General features: G+C 49.5%; 1 protein-coding gene across 2 annotated transcripts in view; it reads right to left on the reverse strand.

Annotated features, from left to right (window-relative positions):
• Bsn (bassoon presynaptic cytomatrix protein) overlaps positions 1-3371 on the reverse strand; it is an 89898-nt gene extending 86527 nt beyond the window's left edge. For both annotated transcript variants that reach the window (XM_032910592.1, XM_032910593.1), the window contains exon 1: positions 3047-3371. In XM_032910592.1, the coding sequence (XP_032766483.1) occupies positions 3047-3261 (215 nt within the window). In that variant the 5' untranslated portion in view covers positions 3262-3371. The remainder of the gene's footprint in view (positions 1-3046) is intronic.
• Between the last annotated feature and the right edge of the window lie 7731 nt (positions 3372-11102).

Below are 11102 nucleotides of genomic sequence, written 5' to 3' on the forward strand. Positions count from 1 at the left end.
GTGATTGTGTAGCAAGCGCTCTTCACCACTGAACCATCTCTTCCTCCCTGCCTTGCATAAGTCTTTTAAGTTTTATTTTTATGTGTATGGGTGTTTTGCTTGCAGGTATATCTACACATCATGTATGCCTGGCATCCACAGAGGCCAGAAGAATGTCAGATACCCTGGAGCTGAAGTTCTGGATGGTTTTCACTCAACGTGTGGATGTGAGGAATTGAACCCAGGTCCTCTAAAAGAGTAGTCAGTGCTCTTAACTGCTGAACCAACTCTCCAGTGCCCAGAAAGCAGGTTTTTGTTTTGTTTCGTGGTAGTAGTGGGTCTTGAACCCAGGGCCTTATAGGTACTGAATAAGCACTCTGCCACTCCCAGCTCCTTTGACTACTTCCTCAGGTGCCTACAAGGTCTGGCCTTAACCTGGTGGTATGTCATGGTCACATGTACAGGTAATTACATCATCTTGTGCCCTTACTGCCCATTGATGCATCTCTGTAAGTGAGTGAGTGAAGAGTGGATGAATGAATGAATGAACGAATGAAGCTTGTTCCTTTCTCTAACAGAATGCAGCCTCTACCAAATCTCTTAGCTTAGAAAGCAGAGTCTGAGGGAGAGAGATCAGCTTTCTTCCAATCTGTCTCGATGGGAAAAGCAGAGCTGATGTAACTATATGAGGTGAACTTGAGACCAGAAACAGAAAATCCTTTCCTGTGGAGCTCTACAAGCCCCGCCATCAACCCCGGAGGCTGAGAGACATCACTATGGGTGGGGCAGCACCTATGCTTACTGAATTCAAGTCAGGCTCTTCAGCCTTGAACGCGGAAGCCGCCCCCTCACAGAGCCCAAGTCAGCTCAGCATGAGGATGAAAAGAACGAACTCAGCTTGAGGTGACAGGAGACGATGTGGCAATAGCAGAGAGCCAGGGTTCCACTCCCTAGGAACCTCACTTTTGTTCCCCTATGGGTCTAGAAAATTAATCACATCCTCTTTTGGCCCCTTCCCCGATACTATAAGGTTTCTGGCTGCTATAAATTCAAGATCTCATTGGGAACAAATATATCCCTGAGCAATGCTCTTTGGTGAATGCCTGGAGGCACATGCCATGGGGTTCTTCTCCATCAATGGGCCAATCTGTTCATCGGCATCTCAGAACAGAACATGCTAAATTTGGTATCAGGTACCTGAAATGCACTGGTGAGAGGAACTAGAAGCCATCCCGACTCTGAGGGAGAGGCAGACAGACAGAAGCGCTGTCTGCTTCGCTGAGATGCTGTGATGAACTGACTAGGAGCTAGAAGAGTAAATCCTACCCCCTCAAGGGTCCTCAGTCTTCAGTGTTACCACCAGCCCACCTCCCGAGCCTCAAAACCGAAAGACCTCAGGAACACAGGCCAGTGCGTGAGCCCTGCCCACAGCTGGTAAAATGTGTTGTGATTGCTAACCCCAGCAGTAGCCCATGGTTTCTGCATGTATGGCAGTGGCTATGTCTGCACTGTAGCCGGATTTATAGGTAGAACAGAAATGGAACACCGAGGCGTATGGGCAGCATACAGCAGTCTCTTTCCTGTCCCTCTAAGCTGCCAGGCCTTTCCCAAAATTCCATATGCTTGCTTCTGCAATGTCTGATAAACAGCAAGTACAGCAGCCAGTTTGGTTAACTGGTAGGGAAGTGGTAAATTCCCCCATATAACAACAAGGTGTTTTTCCAGTCAGCTGCAGCTTTCCCTTGGAGGGAGAGAGCTGAAGCTTGGTGAGCCTCTTCCTCAAGCTAAAACCCGAACAAGCAACTCCACACACAGCCAGACGGACAGTGTTGCCAGGGCTAAGAGCTGTGCTACTCAACTGCATTACTGGAATAGCAAATTGTAAAACAAGCGAATTCCATCTCTAAAAGGTACGTTCATGGGCTGGCTTGTTTGAGACGGTTTCAGGCTACTGACATCTCTTCATCACTGTGAGTTGTCTAAGAAAAGACTTCTGAAGAAATAAACACAGGAGGCATAGTTGGGCATCTGAAAAAGCAAACATTTCTTCCTTGGAGTTTTTGTGTACCGGAAAAGGCAAAGCAACATATATATTGGCAGCTTATATATTGGAGATAGAAGCACTTCCCCCAAGGGGGATGCTACTCCCCAGGTTCAACTGGTGTAAAAATAACGTCTTCCGTTTTACCCTGTCATCTCTTGGTAGTCTTGAGTCGGCTGACACAGATCAACATTCACATCCTCTGCTTTCGTTGCAACTTGTTTTTGCAGAATCTGGGTTTGGCAAACACCTAAAACAAGCTGGGCTCAAAATATTTGGCCAGATCTATTCGGTTTAAACCATTCTGTGTGGATTTTGGCTTTCCCACTGGCTGGAGGTGTTGAGCTAAATCATTAAGCAACGAGTTCATATTTGGTGGGAGGTAATTCACTAGCGTTTTTTGCTTCAACCTGAAAGTGTTCATGAACCCTTGATGAAAGCACATGACTGTGAGTATTATCGGGCCTGATAGTATCCAGTGGGCAATTTCCCTTTCCTCAAAGACACTGACAGCCATGAAATGCTTGCGGAAAGCAAAAGACCAAGTTCATGGCTCAACTATTCCCATCTTTCCCTGTTCCTTAGCAGTGACACTTATCTTCCCTGACAGCCACTCCCATTGTGCTCTTTCTCGACCCAACACAATGGACATATGCAGACGCTGGCAGACAGGGAGGATGTCTTCCATCCCATTGCTCCCCTGTGCAGAGGGACCAGGCTAAGGTTACATAAGCCCCTCCTGAGCTGTTGGGCCCCTGCGCTATGGGGAAGAGAATTGGGGGAATGTGACGAAGTCACGGTCTGCAGGCCCTGACTAACCCTGTACTCACCATCCTGTCCTGTCAAGGCGGGGCGGCTGGAAACCCTGGGTCGCTCACCTCGACTACCAAGCTCACGCCAATCTGGCAGGATTCGAATGCAGACAGACCCGAACCTGCTGTCCACAAGATCGTGGGATTCCAGGCCCCGGCCCCAGATTCAGACCACAGTTCCCTGCCCCCCAGGCGCCCAGACGCGCGCTCTTACCTGCCCGGGCCGGGGCCGGGACCAGGGCCGGGGACCAGACCGAGACCAGGGGTCGGGGGTCCCGCCGCTCGCGCAGCACCAGCCACGGGGAGCTGTCCGCCGCCAGCTAGTGCTGAAGGCGGCTTCCCTGCTCCGGGGCCCGGACCCAGACCAGAGCCTCCGGGCGGCAGCGGCCCTTCGCCCGCGCCGCCCTCCAGGCTGGCCTCGTTGCCCATGGTGGGCAGGCGGGCGGGCGGGGTCGGGGTCGCACTGCGCCCGGGCCGGCGGCTCCCGGGCGGCGCTCACACTCTCCGCTCCACCGCAGCTGCCGCCATCTCCCAGCTTGGCTCACACAGCCGCCTGGTGCTGCGCATGCGCGTCGAGCGCGCCCCTGCCTTGCACACGCCCCCCCCCTCCCCGCGCGCGCTCACGCCAGCCCGCGAAGACTCGTGTCCACGCACCGGCCTCGGGGTCGCCGGGAAAAGGCCTCCGGAACCCGCGCATGCGCCTTCCGCGGCCAACGCGGCCGGCGGGTGTTGAATGAAGGCCGGCTGCATAGGGTGGCCTCGTTCTGTTGGACCACTTTGGGGGTTCACTAGACCTTAGAAGCGACCTAAGAGCTGGGAGTGGTGGCCTACGTATGTAATACCAGTCCCTAGGAGGTTGAGACAGGAAAATCAAGGTCATCCTCCGTTACATTGTGAGTTCGAGGACAGCAGCCTACAAAAACCCTTTTAAAAGAAAAAGAAACGGGGCCGGCAAGAGGTATCAATAGGTAAAGATGCTTGCTCCAAGTTTGATGCTGTAAGTTAGGAGCCCACATGGTCAAAGGAAAGAACCAACTTCCACGCGTTGTCCTCTGCTCTCCTTACCCTCCCCGTACCCCCAGCTATACACATATACAGATAAAAATGTCTTCCTTTAAAAGATGGTCTAGAGAGATGATTTAGCAGTTAAGAACAGATATTGCAGTCGGACTTGGTGGCACAAGCCTTTAATCCCAGCATTTGGGAGGCAGAGACAAGCGAATCTCTGAGTTCAAATCCAGCCTGGTCTACAGAGAGAGTTACAGGACCGCTAAACTACACAGAAAAACCTCCTCTAAAAAAAAACCACAAAGGGGTTGGGGATTTAGCTCAGTGGTAGAGCGCTGCCTAGGAAGCGCAAGGCCCTGGGTTGGGTCCCCAGCTCCGGAAAAAAAAAAAAAAAAAAAAAAAAAAAAAAAAAAAAAAAGAAGGGGCTGGAGAGATGGCTCAGTGGTTAAGAGCGACGACTGCTCTTCCAGAGGTCCTAAGTTCAATTCCCAGCAACCACATGGTGGCTCACAACCACCTGTAAAGAGATCACAAACAAAAAGGGGAAGGAATTAAAAAAAACCAGCAAGGATCTAAAAATGGAAAAAAAAAAAAAAAAAAAAACACAAAAGAAAAAAAATTGCTGTTCTTGCAAAGCGCTTGTTTGGGATTGTGACCACCCATGTTGGGCTTACAATTGTCTGTAATTTGAGCTCCAGAGGGATCCTATACCTCTAGTTTTAAAAACACCAGCACTCACATGCACAGACTCACACACATATGCATAATTAAAGATAGTAGCTGGGGGCTGGAGAGATGGCTCAGTGGTTAAGAGTACTGACTGCTCTTCCAGAGGTCCTGAGTTCAAATCCCAGCAACCACATGGTGGCTCACAACCATCTGTAATGAAACCCAGTGCCCTCTTCTGGTGTGTCTGAAGACAGTGATGGTGTACATTATATGTAATAAATAAGTAAATCTTAAAAAAAAATTGGCCCTATCAAGTTTCCCTATTAAAAAAAAAAATAGTAGCCGGGTATAGTGGCACACACCTTTTATCACCATCTGTGAGGCAGAAGCAGGCAGATCTAAATTCAGTGCCAGCCTGGTCTACAGAGTGAGTTCCAGGATAGCTAAGGGTATACAGAGAAACCCTGCCTCAAATAAACACACAAATGAATACATAAATAAACAGTGTGTTTTTAAAAAGGGAGAGAGAAATCAGAGAAAGGGAGGGAGGGAGGGAAGGAAAGGAAAGGAAAGAAAGGTGGGAAAATGCTACGCGGTGGCATAGCGCTGTCCACTCCTGAAATCTGATACTTTCTAAGGGCCAACATTGGGGTGCACACCTTTATTCTCAGGCTTGGGAGCAGAGGCAGGAGAATCTCTGTGAGACTTCAGGCTTGTCTATGTAGCAAGTTCCAGGGCAAGCTATTGTAGGATGTAGCAGGAGGCTGGCCTGGTGGGTAAAACATAGAACAGGATTGGTGAGAGGCTACCGGAGTGTGGCTTGTAGGGTGCACAGGAGTTTGCTAGGCAGATGAACGGGAATCTGTTCAGAGGTGTGAAGTCATAGGAGGCAGGAGATGTTGGGGCCAGACCACCAGGGATTTGAAAACCATCCAAATAGTAGTGGGAACCATCTGGGATGCATACTGAGGCAGGGTCCCAGAGACCCAGGGTATCAGGAAGCAGCCCAAGGAGGGAGGGTGTACAGACTCCAGACAGCGAAACTGGGCCCAAGAAGAGAAGTTATTTGTAGCCGTGTGCTGAGGCCCTTGAGGACTGTCCAGAGGGTTGTGAATCCCCTCACTAGCCTGAGAACTTACTGTATTTCCTCCTCATTTGAAGGGAGGAAGGACAATCAGAGCAACACAGTACTGTCCAGCACGACGTGGGACCAGTGTCGCTTTCTGTCCAAGTGAACCACTAGGAAGGACCTTCCTTTGAGTAGCCTGAGTGGGAGGCTGACCTGGTAGGGACGGGCATAATAGCCTCCTGTCTTCCTACACAGGCCTCAGATGCTTTCCCGAGAAAAGACATCTGTAAAAGACAGACTGTAGTCTAAGCCATTTGTGCCTTTATAAGCCATGGTTATGTAGGAGGGCTTAAGTAACTTGACTACATTTTAGAAATTCATTTCATTCTCTGAACACTGAGGAATGTATTAAATATCAGAGTTCTAACCTGACCTGTGGTGGTGATGACTCACACTTTTAATCTCAGCACTTGGGAGGCAGAGGCAGGCAGGTCTCTGAGTGCAAGGCTAGCCTGGTCTAAAGAGTGAGTTTCAGGGCAGCCAAGGCTACACAGAGAAACCCTGTCTTGGAAAACAAAGTTCTAACGTGTCTTGGAATACTCCGGGTGAACATCCACGGACAGACCAGTGCTGTCTGCACAGGAAAGAGTGTCTGGTCCTTCCACCAAGCATCCAAAGCTACTTTTCCCAAACTCTGTAATGGAGCAGGTCAGAAAGAGAAGGAATGCTGAGCCCCCAACCCCCTTCCTGTTGCTTTCTGACATGTCTGCTGTCCTGGTTAAACTCCCTAGTCTGGTCTGGAAGTGAGGGAGGAGAGCCTGCCCTGTGGTGTCCTTGCTGTGCTGAAGAGTGTCTTTGTTTCATGCCTGATAACTACATACAGAGAGATACCATGTGGGTTGGTATCTCAGACTGGCTACTCCCAGTGGGACCTTGGACTCACCAAGCCCCTGGTTGCTAGTGCGCAAAGTTAGGGTATTAACAGTGGTGTGTTTATAAAAAGATAAAGAGAGGGGGGACTATAGTCTATGGAGGCATGGGAAAGGGGGTGCCTCAGCGGGCCCATGCTGAGACATCCCTTCCCCCTGAGGGAAAGCCACAGGACATGGCGGTATAGTATAGCATAGAGTTTATTCAGGGCATGAGGAGAGGAGTTAATAGGGTGGTAGAGGCAGAGAAAGGCGGGGGAGGGGAGAGCAGGAGAAGAGAGAGGGAGGCAGGGAATGGGGAGAGAGTGGGAAAAGGAAGGCAAGAGCAAGAGACAAGAGAGCAAGAGAGGGGGCAGCAAGCAACCCCTTTTATAGTGCCAGGCATACCTGGCTGTTGCCAGGTAACAGTGGGATGGAGCTTAGACAGACGCTAACAAACGGGTCCCACAAAAAGGAAGCTGTGAAGGTGAAGTCACTGGTTGGGGTCATACACAGGAATGAGAGTCCAGCACGCAAAGATAATGCGGCCATTTGCTGTCTTGGGGATTGGTGACACACACGTACTATGGCTGGCCAGACGGTCCCATACCTAGACTGCTTTAGCTTCACAAACGCCAGCTAGTGGGACATCTGGAGACCTCTACCTGGGGAGATAAAACATCTACTCACTGCAGATAGGGCACTGAAATGAAAGTAATAATTCCACCAAGATCTACGTTGGCAAACCAATGAGATTATTGGACTCACCTACAGAGCATGGATGACCCCAAAACACTCATATCACTGAAAAGTCTCACACTCAAATGCATAAATGGAGCCTCTCTTATCCCCACCTTCAGATAACCATCCTTCCCTTGTACATTTGTATGCCTCCCAAGACCACAAGCCACACGCAGTTAGAATGGAATGCAAACTGGGCAAGGAGCCACAAAACGGATGCCTGGGATCTCAGGTGAGGGCCCCGCCCTTGCCGCCATGAAGGAATGTCAACAGGCACAATCTTGAGGGGCTCTGGTGAACAGTCACACCTGCTTCTGTGGAAGATGGTGGTAGTCATTGTGTTCAGAGGACACGTGACTTCTACACGTGGGTTGGGCCAAGGGGAAGGGGAAAAACATGTTTATCTATTTTTTGTTTGTTTCTGTAGAAATCACAGAAGTTGTGGCTTTCCTCGGATTCAAGTCAACATGTCCCTAGTTCCTGGGGGAGTAATTAGCCCTACCCAGCCAGTAGGATTAGAGAGCTGTGCACCTCAGGGTAGATTCTTGGCTGCAAATAGACCTCTAGGGACTCTGTTACCTTGGTGCCAGAGGGCAGGCACAGTGAACCCAGGAGGACCTGGAAGTGTAGGTAGTGATGCCCTTTGTCTCTCAAAGTCAAGCAGTTCCACTCTCTCTGAGTAACGTCCCCTAGAACACATCTTTCCTGTCCACTTCCACCCACCCCCATCTCTCATCCCAAAGACAGCAACTGACCATGGGGCAGTACTAACCTGGGTCTAGGGCTCTTGACTCAGCTAGACTTCTTGATGGGACAATTTTATCCGACCTGTTTGCCCTCAGCGACTGATCCCTGGACCCGGTTCTCCACGCCGCTCTCAGCATTGTCTCATGTGCACTTTCTAGAAGCTCTACCACGAAGTGGGCTTTAAAAACCCTCAGGAAGACCTTTGACCTTCACTCCCAAATCACCATAGTTAGGTTGCTGACCTGATAAGAACCAGGGAGAATACAGAGATTGAATTCAGTGTCTCCTCGTGAGCGGGTGCTGGTGAACTGTCTTCACTCAAAAGAATTTACGTTGACTATCAAACGACCGTGTGGTGTATCTGGCAGCATTTCCCTGGAGCGACAGCACGGACTTGAAGACTCTCCAGTTTTCCAGGCCCCCAAGCCTCTTTAGCTGAATGTATCTTCTTCCCCCACCCAAAGGGAATGGATGGCGGACGTGCATGTGTTTGCCTCTTCAGCCTGTACCTGAGACATTTGCTAAGGAGTTGAGGAAAGGCAGGAGTAATGGCGCACGCCTGTGATCCTGGATCTTACCGGTGGAGGCGAGGCAGGGGAAGGAAAGATTGAACGCCTGCCTGAGCTGTACGACAACTTTGCTGAAGAGATGATTCAGCAGCCAAGAGCACTGGCTGTTCTTTGAGAACAGTATTTCACAACCTGTGGGTCAGCACCCTTCTGGGAAACCTTGGTCTCCAAATACATTTACATTAAGATTCATAACTATCAAAATTACAGTTATGAAGTAGCAACAAAAATGATTTTATGGTTGGGGGGGTCACCACAACATGAGGAACTGTATTAAAGGGTCTCCATATTAGGAAGGTTGAGAACCACTGTTCCAGAGGGATCCAAGTTCAATTTCCAGCACCCACACGACAGTTCAAATTTACCTATAATTTCATTTCCAGGAGATCTGACATTGTCTTCTGGCCCCCGCAGGCATCAGGCACATGTGATCAGGTGCACAGACCTGTAGTGCACCCAGACACATTTAAAAAAAGAGTATACCAGGGGAAAGAAGAAACTGCAGGCAAGAAAAGGAGGCAGGGCTGGGGAGGTGGCTCGGTCAGTAAAAAGTTTGCACATAAACATGAGATCTGAGTATGCACGCAGCGTGTGAAGACCTGGGCACGTGATGCACTTGTTGTCCCATAAATAAGAATCCATGGGACCCTATGGCCAAATAGCCGAGCTACTCCAGGTACAGTGATCCTGTCCCACAAAAACAAGGTAGAGAACGATTGAGAAGGACACCTAATGACAACCTCAGGCTTCCACACGCACACGGGAATCGGTGCATGTGCAGTGCCCCTCACACGTCCACATGCACACAGGGATTATTTCATGTGCAGACCCCCCCACCCTTCCACCTGCACACACATGAACACATGCATGCACACAGGAGTCAGTTCATGTGCAGACCCCCCCACCCTTCCACCTGCACACACATGAACACATGTACACAGGAGTCAGTTCATGTGCAGACCCCCCCAACCTTCCACCTGCACACACATGAACACATGCACACAGGAATCGGTGCTATGCAATCCCCTACCTACTACAGCCGAAGAAATAGGGAAAGGGGAGGAGTAGGCATTAGATAGAGGTGGGTGAGGATAAGAAAGGACGACTTGGCTGGGGAGATGGCTGAAATGCTTGTTACAAAGCATAAGGACCTCAGTTCAGACCCTTGGCAGCCCACATAAATGCCAGATGGGAGTGGTAGCCCGTGTGGGATTAGAGCAGGGAAGGTGGAGACAGGGGAATCCCAGAACACGCTGGCTAGTAAAACTAACCATGCTGTCAATCTCTGGGTTTGACTGACAGATCTGCCTCTGCAGTGGGATGGAAGGGCGATGGGAGACGATGCTTAGCATCAAACTCAGGCTTCCACATGAGCACACCTTAGCATGCATACACACCCACATGTATGCACAACACACACAATGGGAAAAGAGGGCCGGAGAGATGGCTTGGCTGTTAAAAGCACATTCTGCTCTTCCAGAGAACCCACGTGTGGGTCCCTCACCCTTGTCAGTTGGCTCCAAAGCGCCTTTGTCCCAGCTGCAGGGGACCCAGTGCCGCTGGACTCTTCAGGCCTGTGCTCATATACATACCCAACACAAACACACCCATACAGATAATAAATACTTATAAAGATCAAATTTTTAATTGAAACGTGATTTTAAAACAAGCCATTAGCTGGATGGTGGCAGCACATCCGTTAATCCCAGCACTTGAGAGGCAGAGGCAGGCGGATACTCTCTATGTATGTGGTTTACATAGAGTTCCAGGGCTACACAGAGAAATCCTGTCGTTTCCAAAACCAAAACCAAAAACTAAAAGCAAAACCAAAACCAAAACCAAAAATAAGCCTTTAAACTCAGCATTCAGAAGACAGAGTCCGAAGGATCTCTTCGAGTTCCAAGACCACCAGGACTACCTACAACTTGTCTGGAAGAAAAAGAGTGAAAGAAAGAGAAAAAGAAAAAAATAAAGTAAGACTAACTCTAGGCCTAGGGGATCTGACGCCCTCTTCTGGCCATGTCAGGCACTGCATAAATGTAATGTCTAAACACAGTCAAGCAAACACTTATACATGTAAGAAATATATATATTATAATTTTAAATGGAAAAAGAAAAAACATAAACATACAAAAAGAAAGGATAGCTGAAGACAATTTTGGATGTTGGGATGCCATAGACACTTGGGCTGTTTCAGAGAGACTGGGAGATCTTAGGCTTATCTCCAGAACTCTAACCACCTTTCCATCTCCATCCACTCTGTTTGCATAGCACCCAATGAGATGCAACTCCCTACCCCCACTTTCCATGGGCGAGAGAAATAGAACTGGAAAGGAGAGAGGGGAGTCTAGAGAAGATCGCCCTCTGGGCTGAAGTTCCCAGGCACCACCAACAGACAGAGAGTCAGGAACTCCCCAAGTAAGCAGGAGTCTACAAAAAGACCTCATCCTGTCCTGCCCAAGTCCACAGCCCCGGCTCCCCCCACCCCTGAGGGCCTAAACAAACTCAATTTCATACTGTCGTTTTCAGCTGGCCACAGTTCCTGGAAGAAGAGGAAAA

The sequence above is a fragment of the Rattus rattus genome, chromosome 8 (genome assembly GCF_011064425.1).
Source record: "Rattus rattus isolate New Zealand chromosome 8, Rrattus_CSIRO_v1, whole genome shotgun sequence".
NCBI classification, from domain to species: Eukaryota; Metazoa; Chordata; class Mammalia; order Rodentia; family Muridae; genus Rattus; species Rattus rattus.